The sequence below is a fragment of the Procambarus clarkii genome, chromosome 5 (assembly GCF_040958095.1).
Source record: "Procambarus clarkii isolate CNS0578487 chromosome 5, FALCON_Pclarkii_2.0, whole genome shotgun sequence".
NCBI classification, from domain to species: Eukaryota; Metazoa; Arthropoda; class Malacostraca; order Decapoda; family Cambaridae; genus Procambarus; species Procambarus clarkii.
In genome coordinates, this window is record NC_091154.1 from 59,234,344 (window position 1) to 59,261,290 (window position 26,947).

The window sequence follows — 26,947 nt, forward strand, 5'->3', positions numbered from 1 at the left end:
AACTCTGGGTGCCAATGGTCTTAACTCTGTCGGCCACTGTTCTTAACTCTGGCGTCCGCTGTTCTTAACTCTGGCGGCCACTGTTCTTAACTCTGGCGGCAGCTGTTCTTAACTCTGGCGGTCGCTGTTCTTAGCTCTGGCGGCCGCTGTTCTTAACTCTGGCGGCCACTGTTCTTAACTCTGGTGGCCACTGTTCTTAACTCTGGCGGTAACTGTTCTTAACTTTGGCGGGCACTGTTCCTAACGATGGCGGCCACTGTTTTTAACTCTGGCCGCCACTGTTCTTAACTCTGGCGGCCGCTGTTCTTAACTCTCGCGGCTAATGGTCTTAACTTTAGCGGTCGCTGTTCTTAACTCTGGCGCCACTGTTCTTAACTCTGGCGGTCACTGTTCTTAACGCTGGCGGCCACTGTTCTTAACTCTGGTTGCCACGGTTCTTAACTCTGGCGGCCACTGTTCTTAACTCTGGTTGCCACGGTTCTTAACTCTGGCGACCACTGTTCTTAACTCTGACGGCCACTGTCCTTAACCCTGACGGCCACTGTTCTTAACTCTGACTTTCACTGTTCTTAATTCTGGCGGCCACTGTTCTTAACTCTGGCGGTCACTGTTCTTAACTCTGGCGGCCGCTGTTCTTAACTCAGACGGCCACTGTCCTTAACTCTGACGGCCACTGTTCTTAACTCTGGCGGCTACTGTTCTTAACTCTGACGGCCACTGTTCTTAACTCTGGCGGCCACTGTTCTTAACTCTGACGGCCACTGTTCTTAACTCTGACGGCCACTGTCCTTAACTCTGAAGGCCACTGTTCTTAACTCTGATGGCCACTGTTCTTAACTCAGACGGCCACTGTCCTTAACTCTGACGGCCACTGTTCTTAACTCTGGCAGCCACTGTTCTTAACTCTGACGGCCACTGTTCTTAACTCTGGCGGCCACTGTTCTTAACCCTGACGACCACTGTTCTTAACTCTGACGGCCACTGTTCTTAACTCTGAAGGCCACTGTTCTTAACTCTGATGGCCACTGTTCTTAACTCTGACGGCCACTGTTCTTAACTCTGGCGGCCACTGTTCTTAACTCTGACGGCCACTGTTCTTAACTCTGACGGCCACTGTTCTTAACTCTGACGGCCGCTCACCTCTGGAGTTCGTATCACGTGATCCAGCCAAGATATGAGTATTGTCTTGTAAGGTTCAAAATAATATTTCACACAGGTTTCTGTAGTTATGATAAATGATAACATATCATCTAATTTTTATTATCACAGTTAAACAGACGGTTTATTGTGATTATCCTCGTGGAAATGTTAATCATGTTTGCACATTGTAGTTACAACAAAAATAATACTGACTGTTACAGCGACAGTGTTGGAGACAGTGTGAAGCAGAGTATGCAGCATTGCTACGGAGGATCAGGGAGGGAAATACTAGACATCTTGGAGGAAGCATCCCCCTGATGTTTGACGGCCACCAGCAGGACCACACTGGCAGAACTCTCCTCCACTGGGCGGCGGAGCTCGGCCCGGCCCGGGTGGTAAAGGTCCTCCTGGGGGTATGCCGGGTGTACCCACACGTCCTGACCTGGGCTGGGGAGACCCCTGCTGACCTGGCACTGCGGGCAGGTCATCTCCAGGTCATCAACACTCTCCACAGTTACCACGGGTCCAAGGTTAGTTATGTGTTAATGTTGGTAAACAGATGTCTTAACCGTTGTCAGTATTCACCACGACTGGTGACTGTCACACCTGCACGACTTGGGCTTGGTGATGACGCCCGCGTCATGTAAACTGACGCGGGCGTCAATTTATATGACGTGGGCGAGGATCACTAACTCCTCAGAGCTTCAGTAGTAGTCAGGGGAGAGTCGAAAACTCCAGCATGGTAGCAGAAGTTGCCTATGGACTCTTTCCTTATTATGACTACTCGATAGCCCAGTCGGTAGAGCTTCGGCCTCACATGCGTGGGGTCCGCGGTTCAAGTCTCCGACAGCCCAGGTGAATTAAATGTTTATTTCCAACATGTTACGGCCCTCTCGGGACGCAACGGGGTTCTTACTCTGATGTCGTTAGAGGAAGATATATATATCCGACCCCAAGCCAGTAGAGGCTTTCAAGGGATGCGATCCGTGACGCAAGTAACTTAAAGGGAGTAGGGAAAGAAAGCTAAGAACTTAATATTATATAATGTCCCATCACCATTTAAATATATAATATAAAGAGTGCACAGGGGGGAGGGGTACTAACACTTAACAAGGGGATCGTGCACAATCTAGTCTTCTGCTGAAGACTCTTGATTAAGAAGCTAGGTGCTGAGTCCGCGGTGCTTTCTTTGTGGCCTCAAGACGTGTCCTCTGAGAACGCCGAGCCTACCCTGGCCACAGGTCAGCCACAACACAGGTCCACTGGGGGCACCGTCGTGGAGGCCGTCAACCACACGTCCAGCAGGTCTGCTGGCAGGTACTGAGCCACCAAGGCTGGTACGGCCACTCCACGAACGATAAAAGGGGTATGCCCTAGACAGGAGTCTCGTGTGATATCACCAATCACCCTCCTGTCCTCAATACCCCAGTGGATTATCGTCTCCAACCGTCGGTCCCGGGTAAATCCTTTCACTGCCACTCCATTGGCAGGCTTAACACACCACAGTGTTCTTCCGGGGGGACGACGTCACAACAGCTGCAGCAAACTTCACAGTATGGAGACTGGCTGCCTCGGGTAGACTGACTCCACCTTCAACACAGTGGTCCCAGGTCGGCTCTGTAAGCAGACACGTCATCAATAACAGGGACACTAATACATCTCACTTACGGGCTCAGATACTAACACCTGACGTATCCAGTCCATAGATGGCACTGTCATCGGAGCACCACCTCACCAGAGGTCAGGAGCGGCGGTGTTGAGCGCTGAACCAGACTGGAAACTGGTCCTCGAGGCCAGTACACGCTGTCCTCACTAGGTGTCGTCGTTCGTTTGGCGGGGGTTTCGGGAGCTGACCCACAGATGGCGTGGTTGTCACTGCTCCCGGCTCGGACGCTGGATCCGGGTTCGTAACACAACATTAGAAGTTTAAATGACAATTTTTAAGTATCATTATTATTGAGAAAATCCACAGTAGCCGTGATGAGGATTCGAACCTATGTGCTGTGCATCGCGGCTCCTACGGATTTTCTCACTGATGCAGTCATGTTAGTGTGATTACTCTCTTTATTTTTATTTATATAGTCGTAATGGCTTGGCGCTTCTTCCTCATAGTTCCCATACCTTCTCTGTGTATTATTATTATAATTAAAGCCACGTCCATAGTTTTATACTTCAGCCCAAAACAAAGTCATAACTATAGTAAACTCTCAGTGTATATACACCGGGAAGTTGGGTATACATCTCAGTGTATATACACCCGGAAGTTGGGTATACATCCCGGTGTATATACACAGGGAAGTGGGGTATACATCTCGGTGTATATACACCCGGAAGTTGGGTATACATCCCGGTGTATATACACAGGAAAGTGGGGTATACATCTCGGTGTATATACACCAGGAAGTGGGGTATACATCTCAGTGTATATACACAGGGAAGTGGGGTATACATCTCAGTGTATATACACAGGGAAGTGGCGTATACATCTCAGTGTATATACACAGGGAAGTGGGGTATACATCTCAGTGTATATACACAGGGAAGTGGGGTATACATCTCTGTGTAAATATACACAGGGAAGTGGGGTATACTTCTCAGTGTATATGGTGGTATACGGTGGTGAATAGTGGGTCTGACAGCTGAATGGATAACGCTCGGGATTCGTCGTCCTGAGGTTTCAAGTTCGATCCCCGGTGAAGGCGGGAACAAATGGGCAGAGTTTCTTTCACCCTGATGCATCTGTTCACCTAGCCGTAAATAGGTACCTGGGAGTTAGGCAGCTACTACGGGCTGCTTCCTGGAGGTGTGTAACAAGAAGGAGGCCTGGTCGAGGACTGGGCCGCGGGGACGCTAAGCCCCGAAATCCTCTCAAGATAACCTCAAGATATATGCCAAGAAGTGAGGTAAACATCTGGGTGTATATAAACAGACAAGTGAGGTATACATCTGTGAGTATACACCAGCTCAATAGTATACTCCACTTAACAACATAACTACCCGCTGTTCACTCAGTAACAACGTAAAGAACATAATTATGAACTACAAACTGTAACATTCACATATAAACAAGAATTATGGAACTGTTCTTGAGACAAATTTCCCGTGACTATTTATCTGAATATTTTGTCTTGTGTTTTGGGTTTGTTAAACATAGTTATTGATGCGTTGTTTTCTTGACGTAATGTCTTGGTATAAACACAATGTGATTATTGTTTTTGAGCTTTTGCTGAATGTTGTATCAGTGCTAAATACAACATGATTAATGATGTAAAACATTTTCATCAATGTTGCATCAATGATAAACACAAGATGATTAATGCTGTTAAGCATTTTTAACAATGTTAAATCAATATTACAGACAATATGGTTAAGACAGAGAAGACAACTTGACCAGAGTTTCCATAATGTTAATCATGTTGTTGTTTGTTGATTAAGATTCAGCTACTGGGAACTAAACGTTCCAAGTAGCACGGGCTATGGTGAACCCGAAGAGGACTTACCTGGCACAGGAGCGGGGCTGTCGTTAAACATGTATATTAAACTCCTCGCCAGGTTCTCTACACACAAGTGACAATATACATCAGGTATATAATGAGTCACAGTGACCCTCAGTCTACGAGGTCAGGACTCTCAGTCTACGAGGTAAGGACTCTCAGTCTACGAGGTCATGACCCTCAGTCTACGAGGTCAGGACTCTCAGTCTACGAGGTCAGGACTCTCAGTCTACGAGGTCAGGACTCTCAGTCTACGAGGTCAGGACTCTCAGTCTACGAGGTCAGGACTCTCAGTCTACGAGGTCAGGACTCTCAGTCTACGAGGTCAAGACCATCAGTCTACGAGGTAAGGACTCTCAGTCTACGAGGTCAAGACCATCAGTCTACGAGGTCAGGACTCTCAGTCTACGAGGTCAGGACTCTCAGTCTACGAGGTCAAGACCATCAGTCTACGAGGTAAGGACTCTCAGTCTACGAGGTCAAGACCATCAGTCTACGAGGTCAGGACTCTCAGTCTACGAGGTCAGGACTCTCAGTCAATGAGGTCAGGACTCTCAGTCTACGAGGTCAGGACTCTCAGTCTACGAGGTCAGGACTCTCAGTCTACGAGGTCAGGACTCTCAGTCTACGAGGTCATGACCCTAAGTCTACGAGGTCAGGACTCTCAGTCTACGAGGTAAGGACTCTCAGTCTACGAGGTCATGACCCTCAGTCTACGAGGTCAGGACTCTCAGTCTACGAGGTCAGGACTCTCAGTCTACGAGGTCATGACCCTCAGTCTACGAGGTCAGGACTCTCAGTCTACGAGGTCATGACCCTCAGTCTACAAGGTCATGACCCTCAGTCTACGAGGTCATGACCCTCAGTCTACGAGGTCATGACCCTCAGTCTACGAGGTCAGGACTCTCAGTCTACGAGGTCATGACCCTCAGTCTACGAGGTCATGACCCTCAGTCTACAAGGTCATGACCCTCAGTCTACGAGGTCATGACCCTCAGTCTACGAGGTCATGACCCTCAGTCTACAAGGTCATGACCCTCAGTCTACAAGGTCATGACCCTCAGTCTACGAGGTCATGACCCTCAGTCTACGAGGTCATGACCCTCAGTCTACGAGGTCAGGACTCTCAGTCTACGAGGTCATGACCCTCAGTCTACGAGGTCAGGACTCTCAGTCTACGAGGTCATGACCCTCAGTCTACAAGGTCATGACCCTCAGTCTACGAGGTCATGACCCTCAGTCTACGAGGTGATGACCCTCAGTCTACGAGGTCATGACCCTCAGTCTACGAGGTCATGACCCTCAGTCTACGAGGTCATGACCCTCAGTCTACGAGGTCATGACCCTCAGTCTACAAGGTCATGACCCTCAGTCTACAAGGTCATGACCCTCAGTCTACGAGGTGATGACCCTCAGTCTACGAGGTCATGACCCTCAGTCTACGAGGTCATGACCCTCAGTCTACGAGGTCATGACCCTCAGTCTACGAGGTCATGACCCTCAGTCTACGAGGTCATGACCCTCAGTCTGCGAGGTCAGGACTCTCAGTCTACGAGGTCATGACCCTCAGTCTACGAGGTCATGACCCTCAGTCTACAAGGTCATGACCCTCAGTCTACGAGGTCATGACCCTCAGTCTACGAGGTCATGACCCTCAGTCTACGAGGTCATGACCCTCAGTCTACGAGGTCATGACCCTCAGTCTACGAGGTCATGACCCTCAATCTACGAGGTCATGACCCTCCTCTTACATGTGTGTGTGAACTCACCTAGTTGTACTCGCCTAGTTGTGCTTGCGGAGGTTGAGCTCTGGCTCTTTGGTCCCGCCTCTCAACTATCAATCAACTGGTGTACAGATTCCTGAGCCTACTGAGCTCTATCATATCTACATTTGAAACTGTGTATGTGTCAGCCTCCACCACATCACTGCCTAATACATTGCACTTGTTTACTACTCTGACACTGAAAAAGTTCTTTCAAATGTCTCTGTGGCTCATCTGGGTACCAAGTTTCCACCTGTGTCCCCTTGTTCGTGTTCCACCCGTCCTGAAGAGTTTGTCTTTGTCCGCCCTGTCAATTCCTCTGAGAATTTTGCAGGTGGTTATCTTGAGGTTATCTTGAGATGATTTCGGGGCTTTTTAGTGTCCCCGTGACCCGGTCCTCGACCAGGCCTCCACCCCCAGGAAGCAGCCTGTGACAGCTGACTAACACCCAAGTACCTATTTTACTGCTAGGTAACAGCGGCATAGGGTGAAAGAAACTCTGCCCAATGTTTCTCGCCGGCGCCTGGGATCGAACCCAGGACCACAAGATCACAAGTCCAGCGTGCTGTCCGCTCGGCCGACCGGCTCCCAGGTGGTTATCATGTCTTCCCTTACTCCTCTGTTTTCCAGGGGACGTGAGGTTCAGCTCCTTTAGCCTTTCCTCGTAGCTCTTACCTCTCAGTTCCGGGACAGGTCTGGTGGCATACCGCTGAATCTTCTCAAACTTTGCCTTGTGTTTAACTTGGTATGGACTCCAAGCTGGAGTTGCATATTCCGGAACTGGTCTGACATAAGTGGTATGCAGGGTCCTGAACGATTCCTTACACAAATTTCAAAAAGGCAGTTCTTATGTTGGCCCGTCTTCAATATGTCACTGATGATATCCTTTTGATGTGGGCCTCTGGGGACAGGTTCGGTGTGATATCAACCCCCAGGTCTTTCTCTCTATTTGACTCTTGTAGGATTTCACCTCCCAGATGGTACCTTGTGTTCAGCGTTCTGCTCCCTTCGCCTAATTTCATTACTTTACACTTTCCAGAGTTGAACTTTAGTAGCCATTTTCAAGACCATCTCTCCAGTTTTTCCAGGTCGTCCTGTAGTTTCAGTCTATCTTCATCTGTCTTTATACTTCTCGTAATTTTTGCATCTTCAGCCAACATTGAAGGGAATGAGTCTATACCCTCAGGAAAGTCGTTTACATATATTAATAACAGGATGGGTCCAAGTACAGAGCCCTGTGTGACCCCGCTGGTGACATCACGCCACTCTGATGTCTCTCTCTTGCCAGTTACTCGCTGTTTCCTGTTGCTTAGATATTCCTTTATCCACTGGAGCACCTTACATTTAACTCCTGCCTGATGCTAAAACTTTTATAACAGAATTTTATGGGGTACTGTGTCAAAGGCTTTCTGACAGTCCAAGAAAATGCAGTCTGCCCACACTTCTCTTTCTTGCCTAATTTTTGTTGCTTGGACATAGAATTCTATCAAGTCAAGTTATGGTCAAGACACATGAGCCTGGGGCATCTATGGCTGGTCAAGACACATAAGCCTGGGGCATCTATGGCTGGTCAAGACACATAAGCCTGGGGCATCTATGGCTTGGCCAAGACACATAAGCCTGGGGCATCTATGGCTGGTCAAGACACATAAGCCTGGGGCATCTATGGCTTGGTCAAGACTCATAAGCCTGGGGCATATATGGCTTGGTCAAGACACATAAGCCTGGGGCATCTATGGCTTGGTCAAGACACATAAGCCTGGGTCATCTATGGCTGGTCAAGACACATAAGCCTGGGGCATCTATGGCTTGGTCAAGACACATAAGCCTGGGGCATCTATGGCTTGGCCAAGAGACATAAGCCTGGGGCATCTATGGCTGGTCAAGACACATAAGCCTGGGGCATCTATGGCTTGGTCAAGACACATAAGCCTGGGGCATCTATGTCTGGTCAAGACACATAAGCCTGGGGCATCTATGGCTGGTCAAGACACATAAGCCTGGGGCATCTATGGCTTGGCCAAGACACATAAGCCAGGGGCATCTATGTCTGGTCAAGACACATAAGCCTGGGGCATCTATGGCTGGTCAAGACACATAAGCCTGGGGCATCTATGGCTTGGTCAAGACACATAAGCCTGGGGCATCTATGGATGGTCAAGACACATAAGCCTGAGGCATCTATGGCTTGGTCAAGACACATAAGCCTGGGGCATCTATGGCTGGTCAAGACACATAAGCCAGGGGCATCTATTTCTTGGCCAAGACACATAAGCCTGGGGCATCTATTTCTTGGTCAAGACACATAAGCCTGAGGCATCTATGGCTTGGTCAAGACACATAAGCCTGGGGCATCTATGGCTGGTCAAGACACATAAGCCAGGGGCATCTATGGCTTGGTCAAGACACATAAGCCTGGGGCATCTATTTCTTGGCCAAGACACATAAGCCTGGGGCATCTATTTCTTGGCCAAGACACATAAGCCTGGGGCATCTGTGGCTGGTCAAGACACATAAGCCTGGGGCATCTATGGTCACCTCTGCTGGGTACTGTCTCAAGGTCACCTCTGCTGGGTACTGTCTCAAGGTCACCTCTGCTGGGTACTGTCCCAAGGTCACCTCTGCTGGGTACTGTCTCAAGGTCACCTGTACTGGGTACTGTCTCAAGGTCACCTGTACTGGGTACTGTCTCAAGGTCACCTCTGCTGGGTACTGTCCCAAGGTCACCTCTGCTGGGTACTGTCTCAAGGTCACCTGCACTGGGTACTGTCTCAAGGTCACCTCTGCTGGGTACTGTCTCAAGGTCACCTCTGCTGGGTACTGTCCCAAGGTCACCTCTGCTGGGTACTGTCTCAAGGTCACCTGTACTGGGTACTGTCTCAAGGTCACCTGTACTGGGTACTGTCTCAAGGTTACCTCTGCTGGGTACTGTCTCAAGGTCACCTGTACTGGGTACTGTCCCAAGGTCACCTCTGCTGGGTACTGTCTCAAGGTCACCTGTACTGGGTACTGTCTCAAGGTCACCTCTGCTGGGTACTGTCTCAAGGTCACCTCTGCTGGGTACTGTCCCAAGGTCACCTCTGCTGGGTACTGTCTCAAGGTCACCTCTGTTGGGTACTGTCTCAAGGTCACCTCTGCTGGGTACTGTCTCAAGGTCACCTGTACTGGGTACTGTCTCTAGGTCACCTGTACTGGGTACTGTCTCAAGGTCACCTCTGCTGGGTACTGTCTGAAGGTCACCTGTACTGGGTACTGTCTCAAGGTCACCTCTCCTGGGTACTGTCTCAAGGTCACCTGTACTGGGTACTGTCTCAAGGTCACCTCTGCTGGGTACTGTCCCAAGGTCACCTGTACTGGGTACTGTCTCAAGGTCACCTCTGCTGGGTACTGTCTCAAGGTCACCTGTACTGGGTACTGTCTCAAGGTCACCTCTGCTGGGTACTGTCCCAAGGTCACCTGTACTGGGTACTGTCTCAAGGTCACCTCTGCTGGGTACAGTCTCAAGGTCACCTCTGCTGGGTACTGTCTCAAGGTCACCTCTGCTGGTTTCTGTCCCAAGGTCACCTCTGCTGGGTACTGTCTCAAGGTCACCTCTGCTGGGTACTGTCTCAAGGTCACCTCTGCTGGTTTCTGTCCCAAGGTCACCTCTGCTGGGTACTGTCTCAAGGTCACCTCTGCTGGGTACTGTCTCAAGGTCACCTCTGCTGGTTTCTGTCTCAAGGTCACCTCAGCTGGGTACTGTCTCAAGGTCACCTGTACTGGGTACTGTCTCAAGGTCACCTGTACTGGGTACTGTCTCAAGGTCACCTCTGCTGGGTACAGTCTCAAGGTCACCTCTGCTGGGTACTGTCTCAAGGTCACCTCTGCTGGTTTATCTGTCCCAAGGTCACCTCTGCTGGGTACTGTCTCAAGGTCACCTCTGCTGGGTACTGTCTCAAGGTCACCTCTGCTGGTTTCTGTCCCAAGGTCACCTCTGCTGGGAACAGTCTCTAGGTCACTTCTGCTGGGTACAGTCTCAAGGTCACCTCTGCTGGGTATTGTCCCAAGGTCACCTCTGCTGGGTACTGTCTCAAGGTCACCTCTGCTGGGTACTGTCTCAAGGTCACCTCTGCTAGGTACTGTCTCAAGGTCACCTCTGCTGGGTACTGTCTCAAGGTCACCTCTGCTGGGTACTGTCTCAAGGTCACCTCTGCTGGGTACTGTCTCACGGTCACCTCTGCTGGGTACTGTCTCAAAGTCACCTCTGCTGAGTACTGTCCCAAGGTCACCTCTGCTGGGTACTGTCTCAAGGTCACCTCTCCTGGGTACTGTCTCAAGGTCACCTGTACTGGGTTCTGTCTCAAGGTCACCTCTGCTGGGTACTGTCCCAAGGTCACCTGTACTGGGTACTGTCTCAAGGTCACCTCTGCTGGGTACTGTCTCAAGGTCATCTGTACTGGGTACTGTCTCAAGGTCACCTCTGCTGGGTACTGTCCCAAGGTCACCTGTACTGGGTACTGTCTCAAGGTCACCTCTGCTGGGTACAGTCTCAAGGTCACCTCTGCTGGGTACTGTCTCAAGGTCACCTCTGCTGGTTTCTGTCCCAAGGTCACCTCTGCTGGGTACTGTCTCAAGGTCACCTCTGCTGGGTACTGTCTCAAGGTCACCTCTGCTGGTTTCTCTCCCAAGGTCACCTCTGCTGGGTACTGTCTCAAGGTCACCTCTGCTGGGTACTGTCTCAAGGTCACCTCTGCTGGTTTCTGTCTCAAGGTCACCTCAGCTGGGTACTGTCTCAAGGTCACCTGTACTGGGTACTGTCTCAAGGTCACCTGTACTGGGTACTGTCTCAAGGTCACCTCTGCTGGGTACAGTCTCAAGGTCACCTCTGCTGGGTACTGTCTCAAGGTCACCTCTGCTGGTTTCTGTCCCAAGGTCACCTCTGCTGGGTACTGTCTCAAGGTCACCTCTGCTGGGTACAGTCTCAAGGTCACCTCTGCTGGGTATTGTCCCAAGGTCACCTCTGCTGGGTACTTTCTCAAGGTCACCTCTGCTGGGTACTGTCTCAAGGTCACCTGTACTGGGTACTGTCTCAAGGTCACCTCTGCTGGGTACTGTCTCAAGGTCACCTCTACTGGGTACTGTCTCAAGGTCACCTCTGCTGGGTACTGTCTCAAAGTCACCTCTGCTGAGTACTGTCCCAAGGTCACCTCTGCTGGGTACTGTCTCAAGGTCACCTCTGCTGGGTACTGTCTCACGGTCACCTCTACTAGGTACTGTCTCAAGGTCACCTCTGCTGGGTACTGTCTCAAGGTCACCTCTGCTAGGTACTGTCTCAAGGTCACCTCTGCTGGGTACTGTCTCAAGGTCACCTCTGCTGGGTACTGTCTCAAGGTCACCTCTTCTAGGTACTGTCTCAAGGTCACCTCTTCTAGGTACTGTCTCAAGGTCACCTCTGCTGGGTACTGTCTCAAGGTCACCTCTTCTAGGTACTGTCTCATTTCACCTCTGCTGGGTACTGTCTCAAGGTCACCTCTGCTGGGTACTGTCTCAAGGTCACCTCTGCTGGGTACTGTCTCAAGGTCACCTCTTCTAGGTACTGTCTCAAGGTCACCTCTGCTGGGTACTGTCTCAAGGTCACCTGTACTGGGTACTGTCTCAAGGTCACCTCTTCTAGGTACTGTCTCAAGGTCACCCCTGCTGGGTACTGTCTCAAGGTCACCTCTGCTAGGTACTGTCTCAAGGTCACCTCTGCTGGGTACTGTCTCAAGGTCACCTCTTCTAGGTACTGTCTCAAGGTCACCTCTGCTGGGTACTGTCTCAAGGTCTCCTCTTCTAGGTACTGTCTCGAGATCATTATCTATATAAATTAAAAGCTCGTTTGTTTAAAATCCCTAATCGCTAATCTCCGAAAGTTCTTCACCGAGTGCTTTGAAATTTTGTCACAACGTTCCAGTCGAATCCGAGCGGTTTTTTACTTGCCTACTATACACATGCCACACCTGTGACAGATAAAAATTAGCTTTTCGAAAAACAGCGCCATCTGTTGCAGGTAATAGCAACAATCACTGTACTAATTATGTTACGATTTCATTTCAATGTTTCCGATTGCACTGATGAATTGATTTTTCGTAGATTTCAATTGATTTTCATTTTAATTCTTTTGTGTGACACTGAGTTGGAATAGAGCTGTGTTGTTTACCATACCGTTCATTTCCTAAGAATATGTATAGATGTCACACCTGGGACAGTTAAAAACATTCTTTTTTTAAGAAACAGCGCCATCTGTTGCACGTAAGAGAACATACACTACAATATATATGTTACGATTCCATTTCAATGTTTCCGATAGCATTGACAAATTGTAGTTTCATAGATTTCGATATGATTTCATTTTGATTTAATTATTTTGTTTGACATTGCCTTGGAGTTGAGCTGTGTTGTTTACCATACCATTCAATTCGTGAGTATAAGTACAGATGCCACACATGTGACAGGTAAAAAACATGGTTTTATTGAAAAACAGCGCCATCTGTTGCACGTAAGAGCAACATATGCTGTACTAAATATGTTACGATTCCATTTCAATGTTTTCGATTTTTAAATCGGAAACAGAGGTTGCATGGTGTACGCCATGCAACCTCTGAAGAGACAACTAACTCAACACCTATACCCCCCAATTAGACTATTTTACAGGAACTTCTTTTCCACAGCTCATAAAACGGAGGAAAGGGTCCTGAAAGATATTGTTACTAGAAACGTTATCCATACAGACAAAAAACAGAAGATACAATAGACGATTTACTATAAAACCAAGAAAACGGCCAACCTACTCATGAGAAACTCTCCAGACACAAAGCAGAACGCCTTGAAAGAGACCAATGTCGTCTATGCCTTCAAATGCCCACTTGGGGACTGCAAGCCTCAAAGAACTCCGTATATAGGCAAGACAACAACATCTCTTTCCAGGCGATTAACGATGCATAAGCAACAGGGCTCCATTAAGGAACATATAATCTCTTCCTACAACCAAACCATCGCCAGAGAAATCCTATTAAACAACACAGAAATCATCGATAGATACAGTGATAGCAGGCGGCTTGACGTTTGCGAGGCACTACACATCAAGAAGTCAACACCAGCAATCAACAGCCAATTAATGCACAACTATATTCTACCCACCTCAAGACTCCGCTCCAATATAGAAGCATCAAGAAATATGGACCAATAGGCTTTCTACAATCACTTCTATTCAATACCCATTGTTTCGTGTTCTGTCTTGTGTTGATGAAATTAATACCTTATTAAATACCACCTCACCCCATCCACCTCACTCAAATGTAGATATAAACAAATCGAAGATGTGTAAGTTCTATTCAGTTGTGTATGTTTAAACTAAAGTCTTTGAAAATGTAATAAGTTTTACGAAACGCGCTCAAGTGTCGCGTCAGACTAGAAATAAAAATGAATTTTGGAGAATTGATTTTTGAATTACCACCAAGAGTGAAAAGAAATGTACGAAAGATTGAGAAAATTCGTGTTAGAATTATTAATCTTACTTTTTCGGTCATATTTAATAATATATATATATATATATATATATATATATATATATATATATATATATATATATATATATATATATATATATATATATATCACCTCACCCATGGCAGGAAATGTATCAACAGCAGAACCGAGGCATCCAAAATCAGAGCAACAGTCAGCAAGAAAATAGAAGAAGGCAACACAATAGGGGCGATCAGAGTCATCACCAGTGAAGACACAGTTGCCACCAGGGACGCCGATACAGCACAAGCCCTGAGGGAAAAACACCCACCCAGAGCTCCTCGTGACGACAGTGTCCCCCTAGTCGGTGTCACCAGAGCAGAACCCCTGTGTGTGCTCGAATCCATGGTGCAGAAAGCAGCTTTATCCTTTCCACCAGGATCAGCAGGTGGGTTCACAGGACTAAGACCCAACTACATCAAACAAATGCTCAACCCTGCACTGGGAGACATTGCACAGGGCCCCCTGGTGGAACTAACTAGATTCGCCAACACATGTCTAGCTGGCAACATACCAGAGACCATACGGCCTCTCTTTTTTGGCGCTTCCCTCTGTGCCCTGAGGAAAAAAGATGGAGGAATCAGACCGATAGCTGTGGGCAATTCACTCCGGCGTCTCGTCGCTAAGGCTGCTGCTAGAGCAGTTAGTCAGGCAGCAGCCGACATGCTGAAGCCAAAACAGCTTGGGTTTGGCATTCCCCAAGGGTGTGAGGCAGCGGCTCATGCAGCTAGAGCCTACATTGCCAACATTACGGATGAAAAAGCCCTGATAAAGCTGGACTTCAAAAATGCTTTCAATCTGGTTAGAAGGGATGCAGTACTCAGTGCGATTCATCGCCTTTTTCCTTGCCTCTACCCGTTTGTAAACTCATGCTACAGCAAGAATCTAACTCTGCTTTTTGGGGAACATGAAATTGAATCACAGGAAGTTGTCCAACAGAGTGACCCCCTTGCTCCTTTTCTTTTCTGCCTAGTTATCAAGGAAGTCACCGAGAACCTGTCCAGTGAGCTCAACATTTGGTTTTTGGACGATGGTACTCTAGCCGGCTCCCCAGCCTCACTCTTGGACGACATAAGAATAATCTAGGAGCAAGGAGTAAGCCTAGGCCTCACCCTGAACCCTTCCAAGTGCGAAATAACCTCCACCAACCAGCACATAATAGAGCAAATAAAGGTTGTTTTGCCTGACATTCATACAACCAACCCTGAGGACAGCACACTCCTAGGTGCTCCTCTTGAAAGGAATGCCATCGACGGGGTCCTTGGTAAGAAGATCACTGACCTGAAGAGGATGAACGAGAGGATTGAAGACATCGATGCTCATGATGCACAGATGCTTGTCCCTCCCCAGGCTGACCTACTTTCTAAGATGTTCGCCAATATTGTTCAACAATATTAAATTAGAAGAGTACGACAGCTTGCTGAAATCAACACTAGAAAAAGCCTTCAATCTTTCCCTCAGCGACTCACAGTGGAAACAGGCCTCCCTTCCTGTCAGACTCAGGGGCCTTGGCGTGCGCACAGCAACACAAACTGCTGTACCAGCGTTCCTGTCCTCTTCAGTGGGGTCTGACAACTTGGTGAAGGAAATCCTACCTGAGCACCTAATTCAACAGGCAGGGGTACATGATCCCAGCTTCACAGACTGCACAACCAAATGGGTCTCTCTCGCAGGACCAGCACCCCAACCACCGCCTTCTGAAGCCCATAAGCAATCCAGCTGGGATCGCCCCATTGCTGACCAAGAAGCTGCGACTTTGGTAGAAGCTGCGACAACACCACATGACACTGCCCGACTTAGAGCTGTAGCAGCTCCCCATGCAGGTGATTTCCTATTAGCAACCCCAATGTCAGCAACCGGCACCCGTCTCACACCGCAGGCCCTCCGAATTGCCGTGGCTCTCCGCCTCGCTGCCCCAATCCACACCGAATACAGGTGTATTTGCGGCGAGGCAGAGGCCGACAGATACGGACGGCACGGCCTTCTCTGCCAAAGGACAGGAGGATGGCATGCAAGACACGGCGAGGTCAGTGACATTATTAAGAGAAGCCTTACCACAGCCGGTTGTCCAGCAGAGAGAGAGCCCCGTTACCTAATGTCCAGCAACTCTGATGAGCCTGTCGGTCGCCCAGACGGAATCACGGTGAACCCCTGGAAGAATGGTAGACAGTTGGTGTGGGACTACACTTGCGTTTCAAATCTAGCCAATACCTATGTTGACTTCAGTGCTACACAAGCAGGAGGAGCTGCCAATCACCGGGAAGCGGCCAAGTCACGTAAATACAGAGACCTTGAGCACCACTACAATTTTGTCCCCATTGCCTCAGAGACACTTGATGCCTGGGGTAAAAGTGCTGCTAGCTTTTTGAAGGAGTTGGGGTCTAAGCTAATCGAAACAACTAGAGACCCTAGAGCTGCCAGTTTTCTTTTTCAGCGCCTTAGTGTGGCAATCCAGAGAGGAAATGCTCACTGCATCCACGGTTCCTGCCCGCCATCTGAGGAGCTGGAGGAGCTGTTCAACTTGTGACAAGCAGCCTTGTACCCTGCATGTAATCAATATTGTAACTTTTTTTGTGTAATGACATTTTCAAATAGTTAGATAAATATACACACTTAACAAAAGAATAGGGGTGGTAGGAGAAGAAAATATCAGTGTTCAGTGAGGATCCACAAGGTCTTCTCTGAGTACTCTTTATTTTCTTCTCCGAGGCTATGGGTCCCTACACTTACACCAGAGGTGGTACCCCTTTTATATATATTTATATATATATATATATATATATATATATATATATATATATATATATATATATATATATATATATATATATATATATATATATTTTTTTTTTTTTTTTATAGGAGGGGTACCACCTCTGGTGCAAGTGTAGGGACCCATAGCCTCGGAGAAGAGAATAAAGAGTACTCAGAGAAGACCTTGTGGATCCTCACTGAACACTTTGATATTTTCTTCTCCTACCACCCCTATTCTTTTGGTATGTGTGTATATTTATCTAACTTTATTTGAAAATGTCATTACACAAAAAAAGTTACAATATTGATTACATACAGGGTACAAGGCTGCTTGTCACAAGTTGAACAGCTCCTCCAGCACCTCAGATGGCGGGCAGGAACCGTGGATGCAGTGAGCATTTCCTCTCTGGATTGCCACACTAAGGCGCTGAAAAAGAAAACTAGCAGCTCTAGGGTCTCTAGTTGTTTCAATTAGCTTAGACCCCAACTCCTTCAAAAAGCTAGCAGCACTTTTACCCCAGGCACCAAGTGTCTCTGAGGCAATGGGGACAAAATTGTAGTGGTGCTCAAGGTCTCTGTATTTACGTGACTTGGCCGCTTCCCGGTGATTGGCAGCTCCTCCTGCTTGTGTAGCAATGAAGTCAACATAGGTATTGGCTAGATTTGAAACGCAAGTGTAGTCCCACACCAACTGTCTACCATTCTTCCAGGGGTTCACCGTAATTCCGTCTGGGCGACCGACAGGCTCATCAGAGTTGCGGGACATTAGGTAACGGGGCTCTCTCTCTGCTGGACAACCGGCTGTGGCAAGGCTTCTCTTAATAATGTCATTAACCTCGCCATGTCTTGCATGCCATCCTCCCGTCCTTTGGCAAAGAAGGCCATGCCGTCCATATCTGTCGGCCCCCGCCTCGCCACAAATACACCTGTATTCGGTGTGGATTGGGGCAGCTAGGCGGAGAGCCACGGCAACTCGGAGGGCCTGCGGTGCGAGACGGGTGCCGGTTGCTGACATTGGGGTTGCTAATAGGAAATCACCTGCATGGGGAGCTGCTACAGCTCTAAGTCGGGCAGTGTCATGTGGTGTTGTCGCAGCTTCCAGCAAAGTTGCAGCTTCTTGGTCGGCAATGGGGCGATCCCAGCTGGATTGCTTATGGGCTTCAGAAGTCGGTGGTTGGGGTGCTGGTCCTGCGAGAGAGACCCATTTGGTTGTGCAGTCTGTGAAGCTGGGATCATGTACCCCAGCCTGTTGAACTAGGTGCTCAGGTAGGATTTCCTTCACCAAGTTGTCAGACCCCACTGAAGAGGACAGGAACGCTGGTACAGCAGTTTGTGTTGCTGTGCGCACGCCGAGGTTCCCGAGTCTGACAGGCAGGGAGGCCTGTTTCCACTGTGAGTCGCAGAGGGAAAGATTGAGGGCTTTTTCTAGTGTTGATTTCAGCAAGCTGTCATACTCTTCTAATTTAATATTGTTGAAAGGTGGCGAACATCTTAGAAAGTAGGTCAGCCTGGGGAGGGACAAGCATCTGGTGATGAGGTAAAGTGCATCATGAGCATCGATGTCTTCAATCCTCTCGTTCATCCTCTTCAGGTCAGTGATCTTCTTACCGAGGACCCCGTCGATGGCATTCCTTCCAAGAGGAGCACCTAGGAGTGTGCTGTCCTCAGGGTTGGTTGTATGAATGTCAGGCAAAACAACCTTTATTTGCTCTATTATGTGCTGGTTGGTGGAGGTTATTTCGCACTTGGAAGTGTTCAGGGTGAGGCCTAGGCTTACTCCTTGCTCCTGGATTATTCTTATGTCGTCCAAGAGTGAGGCTGGGGAGCCGGCTAGAGTACCATCATCCAAAAACCAAATGTTGAGCTCACTGGACAGGTTATCGGTGACTTCCTTGATAACTAGGCAGAACAGAAAAGGAGCAAGGGGGTCTCCTTGTTGGACACCTTCTTGTGATTCAATTTCATGTTCCCCAAAAAGCAGAGTTAGATTCTTGCTGTAACATGAGTTTACAAACGGGTAGAGGGAAGGAAAAAGGTGATGAACTGCACTGAGTACTGCATCCCTTCTAACCAGATTGAAAGCATTTTTGAAGTCCAGCTTTATCAGGGCTTTTTCATTCGTAATGTTGGCAATGTAGGCTCTAGCTGCATGAGCCGCTGCCTCACACCCTTGGGGAATGCCAAACCCAAGCTGTTTTGGCTTCAGCATATCGGCTGCTGCCTGACTAACTGCTCTAGCAGCAGCCTTAGCGACGAGACGCCGGAGTGAATTGCCCACAGCTATCGGTCTGATTCCTCCATCTTTTTTCCTCAGGGCACAGAGGGTAACGCCAAAAAAGAGAGGCCGTATGGTCTCTGGTATGTTGCCAGCTAGACATGTGTTGGCGAATCTAGTTAGTTCCACCAGGAGGCCCTGTGCAATGTCTCCCAGTGCAGGGTTGAGCATTTGTTTAATGTGGTTGGGTCTTAGTCTTGTGAACCCACCTGCTGATCCTGGTGGGAAGGATAAAGCTGCTTTCTGCACCATGGATTCGAGCACACACAGGGGTTCTGCTCTGGTGACACCGACTAGGGGGACACTGTCGTCACGAGGAGCTCTGGGTGGGTGTTTTTCCCTCAGGGCTTGTGCTGTATCGGCATCCCTGGTGGCAACTGTGTCTTCACTGGTGATGACTCTGATCGCCCCTATTGTGTTGCCTTCTTCTATTTTCTTGCTGACTGTTGCTCTGATTTCGGATGCCTCGGTTCTGCTGTTGATACCTTTCCTGTGGTGGGTGTTTTTGGCACGGGTGGGGAGGGGTGCCTGGTTGTCCTCTCTAGGAAAACTATTTATAGCCATAATGACCGAGGAAGCTAGTGATTTGTCTCTCCTTGCAGGGACAGCTAGGCATATGTTTCCAAACAGGAGAAGGTTGTGCCATGCTTGGATAGTTCCGGGGGAGTCATTGACCTTTTTCAAGAGGCTGGATAGTTTGGCTGCTGCCTGGGGCCGGGCAGCTTTGGGGATGTGCTGCAAGGTTCCAACCGATGTTGCTTTGATGGCTTCTAGTGGGGTCTCAGTCGAAATGAAGATGTTAGAGGTGTTTTCCCTGACTGCTGGTGTGGGGCCTTGATTGATACCCTCTTTGGGAGGGCGCCACATACCCGGACAATCGGTTCCGTTGTGTGCATGCTTGCGCACATCTCCGTTACGCTTGAGTCTCCACACCTTGTCACACACTTGGCATGTGCCGTACCTGTCGTCGACTGATGGCTCCTCTTGGCTGAGAGAAGCCTGGCTGTCAGTCGTGACCTGCGACATCGTCGGGCGCTGGGTAGGCGCTGGGCGGGCGCTGGGCGGGCGCTGGGTGGGCGCTAGGCGGGCGCTGGGTGGGCGTTGGGTGGGCGCTGGGCAGGCGCTGGGCGGGCGCTAGGTGGGCGCTGGGCGGGCGCTGGGTGGGCGCTGGGTGGGCGCTGGGCGGGCGCTGGGCGGGCGCTGGGCGGAAGTAGCGTGAGGGGGTGGACAAAGGGAGGTAGCGGTCGCGGTTAGGGGTGGGGCAGGGGGAGAGGGTGACTTGGGTTGGGTATATACTGTGTATATATATATATATATATATATATATATATATCTATATATATATATATATATATATATATATATATATATATATATATATATATATATATATATATATATATATATGTCGTACCTAGTAGCCAGAACGCACTTCTCGGCCTACTATGCAAGGCCCGATTTGCCTAATAAGCCAAGTTTTCCTGAATTAATATATTTTCTCTAATTTTTTTCTTATGAAATGATAAAGCTACCCATTTCATTATGTATGAGGTCAATTTTTTTTATTGGAGTTAAAATTAACGTAGATATATGACCGAACATAACCAACCCTACCTAACCTAACCTAACCTATCATTATATGTTACGTTAGGTTAGGTAGCCGAAAAAGTTTGGTTAGGTTAGGTTAGGTAGGTTAGGTAGTCGAAAAACAATTAATTCATGAAAACTTGGCTTATTAGGCAAATCGGGCCTTGCATAGTAGGCTGACAAGTGCGTTCTGGCTACTAGGTACGACATATATATATTGTGACGGTAACGCGTTGGTGTTCGGCTGTCTAAGGCTAGGGGTATGGCCTCGTCACATAGTTATAAAAAAAAATAGAAAAACTGGAACTTCGTCTGTGGTAAGGTAAGGAGAAGACACACAAAACACAAGTAAACTTTAACAATGAAATTTTAATTACGTTAAATAAATCAAAACATGAAAAAATGGACAAACAAATTTGTATAATAAAATCAATCAATCAAAATAATAAGAATAATTAAATGACACAATGAAAAGTTACGTTAAGATAAAATAACAAGAAGTGCAACACAAAATAAATGGGAAGGTGCTGGAATATTGGCTTTAAGCTACCACCTCTCTCAGTACACGCTAACGTCTAGCCGGGAGGAGTGATAACCACGAAAGCACTGAATATTCTGAGGTCTGAGGTCGTGGCGACCCCAGACATCAAGTAGTATGGGGGGGTGGAGTGCAGTTGCAGCCAGACCGGCGACCAATCAGCGGAGCCGGTAGCGATCAACAGGTAGTTTGGCGGTTTGAGTCCGAACAGGTGTCTGGCTGCATATGTTTTGCGCTCTGGCAAACCTTGCTGGTGTTGTTGTCGTTGTTGGACATTTCTTCCATAGTAGTTTTATATAATTTCAACGACGTGATTGTGGAGGGAAGAGCAGGCTCAATCTCTTGAAGGAGATTATCGTCACAATATATATATATATATATATATATATATATATATATATATATATATATATATATATATATATATATATATATGTATATATATATATATATATATATATATATATATATATATATATATATATATATATATATATATATATATATATATATATATATATATATATATATATATAAGGAGGGAGCACACCTTAGGAAATAGGTCAGTCTGGGCAAGGCCAGGCACCTTGTGAGAAGGTACAGAGCATCGTGGGCGTCCAAAGCCCCTATTCTTCCCTCCATCCTCCTCAGGTCGTTCAGCTTTTCTTCGAGGACTACCTCAATGGCGTTCGAGCCCAGAGGTGCCCCTAGCAGCACACTGTCGGTGGGAGCGATCACTTGGGCTCCTGGCAATATGGTTCGCACTGCATCTATGGTTGGTTGGCTAGATGAGATGATTTCACACTTTAATGGGTTTAGGGTGAGTCCAAACTCCTCTCCCTTAGATTTCACCAGCTGTAGATCTTCTAGCAGGGACTCCTGTGTCCCTGCCAGGGTGCCATCGTCCAGGAACCAGATGTTGAGTTCGCTGGTCAACCTGCTTGTGACCTCTTTAACAGCCATGCAAAAAAGAAAAGGGGCAAGTGGGTCTCCCTGCTGGACACCTTCTGCAGAAACAACTTCATGTTCCCCAAACAGCAGCGTCGATTCCCTACTGTACCCTGCTGAGACGAAGGGGAGTAGAGAAGGAAAGCTTGTTCGAACTGCTTCCAGTACCACATCCCTTTTTACCTGGTTGAAGGCATTTTTAAAGTCTAATTTAATTAATGCCTTATTTTCTAGGAGGTGCTTGATATAGGCTCGTGCTGCATGAGCTGCTGCTTCACAGCCATGGGGGACACCAAAACCTAGTTGATGGGGTCGAAGCATCGTCGCAGCGTCTATGCTAATTTTTCTGACAGCTGCCCTAGCAACAAGGCGCCAAAGTGTGTTACCCACGGCAATGGGTCTGACTCCACCATCTTTCTTCTTGAGGGCACAAAGGGATGCTCCAAAGAAAAAGGGTTTAATTGTATCTGGGATCAACCCAGAGAGGCAGTCGTTGACAAACTTCGTGACCTCTGACAATAGTGTCTCGGCAACTTCTCCGAGAACTGGGTTTACCATCTCCTTGAGGTGCTGAGGTCTTACTCCAGTGTATCCCCCTGCCGAGCCTGGCGGAAATGGCATGATGGCTTTGTATACCTCTGACGCTTGGAGGAATAGAGGTCCCATGTCTGGGACATTTGTGTCCTGAGCAGTGGGTTCCCATGGTACTCTACGAGGGTGCTTCTCTCTCAGCGAGTTGGCGGTAGCGGTATTTCTAGGGGCGATTGTGTCTTCGCTGGTAAGTAACCTAATTGCCCCTACTGTGTTGCCCTCTTAAATTTTTTTGGTCACTTGTGTTCCTAGTTTAAAATTGTCATTGGAACTCTTGGGTCTGCCACGACGGTTTTTGCGTTGAGGAGGGATGGGGATCAAGTTGTCAGCTCTGGGGAAATTATTTATTGCCCTAGTGACTGATGAGGCTAGTGACTTGCCTCCTCTTGCAGGTACGCCTAAGCAAATATTGCCAAACAGTAGCAAATTATGCCATGCTTTGATGGTGGCTGCAGCATTAAGATTTTCAGACCGTTCATTTACTTTCCTTAAAAGGTCTGTATATTTCCCTGCTGCGAATGAGCGCGCTGCTTTAGGAATGTGGGGAAGAGTTCTGGTGGTGGATGCTTTGATGGCCCCCAGGAGGTCATCTGATGACATGAAGTTTGCTGGGATGTGTGGGTGTGCCGGGGGGACCTGTGGGCCTTCTCTCTCTACAGGTTCCGTCCATGAACCCTCACAGTTGTTGTGTTGACGTAGGGTTCCATCGTTTCTAAGGCTGTGTGATTCGTCACACACCCGACACGTTCCTCTGAGTCTGGGTCCTCTGGTTGCACGTCTGGGTGCACTGTTCCCAGGACCCTGTTCTTGGCTGAGGGGTTCCTGGTTAGTTGGTGGAGTCCCCTCCATCCCCCAGGCGGCCGGCGTGGGAGGGATGACAGGGGTGGTGGCGGCAGGGGTGGACACGGGTGGTGGCAGGAGGGGTGGCTAGCTGTCCCTCACACTCACCACTCCTATGAGTACTTGTGTCTCCCTCCCTTTTGGGAGGAACCTGAATGCCTGCTATGACCTGTGCCATATCTGGGTGCATGGAGGGTAGCACATCCCTGCCACAAGCACTGTGTGGGCGGTGAATAGGTGGGTGGGAGACACCCAGGCGCAGGGTGGGCGGGGTGGTGGGATGGCAGGAGGTACTGTGGTGCGGTCAGGCCGGCGGGCGGGGAGGAGGTGGGGGTTGACCGGGCCTCGCTCAGCTTGAGGGGGGTCTGGGTGACACTTAAACACTGGTATAATTTTCTTGTATATCACTGCACAATGGTGAATGAATCATACACTTGTAATCCGACACGCTGTGAGCTCTATTAGCTCTGACCATGATTGCTGATTTTTATTTTCATTTTTCTTTCCCATACGTATTTCTATAAACACTGGGTGGCACATGGGTGACCCCCCCCCCCTTGCCCGACCAAACAACAACACCCCCTCCTCCCCCACACCTTAGCCTGGGAGGCCTAGAGGGCGCCAGCGTGGCCCTCACTACCGTTGTACTCCATACACTGCACACCCACCTGTTTTCATCCGTTTTTGTTGAGATGGTCCACTCTGGGCACCTTCCTAAACTCCTGCACCTTCCCAGGACATTCACACAGCACTCTGTGAAGGCTAGGCACGGTGACGTCAGGATGTCCCTACGTAATGGCTCAGTAAACAACAGAGCCTCCTCCACACGTCCTCCCTCCCCGCCGGTAGCCCGAATAATATATATATATATATATATATATATATATATATATATATATATATATATATATATATATATATATATTTATATATATATATATATATATATATATATATATATATATATATAAATATATATATATATATATATATATATATATATATATATATATATATGTATATATATATATATATATATATATATATATATATATATATATATATATATATATATATATATATATATATATATATATATATATATATATATATATATATATATATATATATATATATATATATATATATATATATATATATATATATATGGTGAACCCTGTTCTTGGCCCAGCTGCAGAAGCGCTCCTGACAGAAATCACAACGTTTGTCAACAACTGCCTCGCCGGGTTAATCCCTGATGAAATCAAACCATTCTTCTTTGGTGCATCCCTATGTGCCCTGAAAAAGAAGGGGGGAGGGATCAGACCCATTGCCGTTGGTAATACCCTTCGCCGCCTAGTTGCAAGGGCTGTTGTCAGAAGTATCCGAATGGAAGGAGCCACCATGCTGCAACCCAACCAGCTGGGGTTTGGAGTCCCCCAAGGCTGTGAAGCAGCGGCTCATGCTGCACGAGCCTACATTAGCTCTCTTACTGAAGACCAGGCAGTAGTAAAATTAGATTTTAAAAACGCTTTCAACTCGGTCAAAAGGGAAGCAATCCTCACTGCAGTCCAGGAACATTGCCCAAGCATTCTCCCGTTTGTGTCAGCAGGCTACAGCAAAGACTCAACCCTCCTGTTTGGCAAACATGAAGTCACCTCAGCAGAGGGAATTCAACAGGGTGACCCACTTGCACCGTTCCTCTTTTGCATAGCGGTTCGAGAAATTATAACCAGACTGTCCAGTGAGCTCAATATCTGGTTCCTAGATGATGGCACTCTGGCAGGCACACGAGATTCCCTGCTAGAAGACCTACAGCTGGTGAAGACACGGGGGGAGTCCATGGGTCTCGTTCTTAACCCCTCCAAGTGCGAAATTATTGCATCCAGTGAAGTAATCATTAGAGCAGTGAAATCAGTTTTACCAGAAGCCTCAGTCGTTAAACCTACCGACAGCACACTACTCGGAGCACCTCTGGGCCACAATGCCATTGCTGCAGTCCTTGACGAAAAGTTTAGAGACCTAAAGAGGATGGAAGAGAGAATTGGGGACTTGGACTCCCACGATGCCCTCTACCTTCTCACAAAGTGCCTTACCTTGTCCAGGCTAACATACTTCTTAAGGTGTGCACCAACTTTTGGCAACCCACTTCTAAATCAATATGATGAGCTCCTCAGGTCAATATTCAGGAAGGCGCTCAACCTAGATTTAGATGACAGTCAGTGGGACCAAGCAACACTACCAGTGAGATTTGGAGGGATAGGCATACGAAAGGCAACTGAGGTAGCTCTTCCAGCATTCTTATCCTCATGTACAGCAGCCAACGAATTGGTAGGGCAGATCCTACCAGAGCGTATGAGAGAGACAGCGGGAACTCATGATCAAACGTTCATCGAAGCAGCCAGACAATGGGACACCATTGCACACCCTCAACCCCGACCACAAGTCCCAAAAGACCACAAGCAGGCCCACTGGGATAGCCCCATAATGGAAAAGATTGTCACAGCAATGATTGACAACGCTGATGCTGAAAACAAAGCCCGCCTCCTAGCGGTAACAGCACCCCACGCCGGGGATTTTTTATTTGCTGTGCCCAATGCAGCCCTGGGAACTCGCCTCAGTCATGAGGCTCTCCGCATTGGAGTTGCCCTTCGCCTTGCCGCCCCCATCCTCACCGAACATAGGTGCATCTGCGGAACTGCGATGGCAGACCAATATGGTCGTCATGGTCTGGTATGTCGTAAATCACAGGGTAAAATTGCAGGACATGAAGAAGTCAACGACATCATCAAGAGGCTACCTAACCTAACCTAACCTAACCTATAGAGATAGGTTACGTTAGGTTAGGTAGGGTTGGTTAGGTTCGGTCATATATCTACGTTAATTTTAACTCCAATAAAAAAAAATTGACCTCATATATAATGAAATGGGTAGCTTTATCATTTCATAAGAAAAAAATTAGAGAAAATATTATAATTCAGGAAAACTTGGCTTATTAGGCAAATCGGGCCTTGCATAGTAGGCCAAGTAGTGCGTTCTGGCTACTAGGTACATATATATATATATATATATATATATATATATATATATATATATATATATATATATATATATATGTCGTACCTTATCAGTGAAAATAAGCCATAAAATATACAATCCGCTTAGAAATAACAATTAAATAACAATTAAAATAAATATAAATTATTCACTGGTAGATATCCCAGAAGATAAAATAATTAAGCTTACATGTAACAAGCACATACAATACTGCCACAAATACAACGAACATTGTCACTGCACTGGTTACCACGAGGGGAGATAATGGATACGTCGCGAGACGTCTAGGAGAGGTCCTCTCTGCCACGAGCCCGCCACCACAGGGAAGGAGAGCTCGGCCAGCGTGTTCTGTCATCCTCCAGGTCTTCCAATGTTTACCTGTTTATATATTTTATTCCTTAATTTTATTTTTCAC

The 26,947-nt window shown here is 47.7% G+C and overlaps 1 protein-coding gene across 1 annotated transcript in view; it reads left to right on the forward strand.

Annotated features, from left to right (window-relative positions):
• LOC123750522 (serine/threonine-protein phosphatase 6 regulatory ankyrin repeat subunit C-like) overlaps positions 1–26,947 on the forward strand; it is a 317,785-nt gene that overhangs the window by 73,596 nt on the left and 217,242 nt on the right. Inside the window, exon 3 of the mRNA XM_069302562.1 lies at positions 1,362–1,670. Coding sequence (XP_069158663.1) covers positions 1,362–1,670 — 309 coding nt within the window. The remainder of the gene's footprint in view (positions 1–1,361; positions 1,671–26,947) is intronic.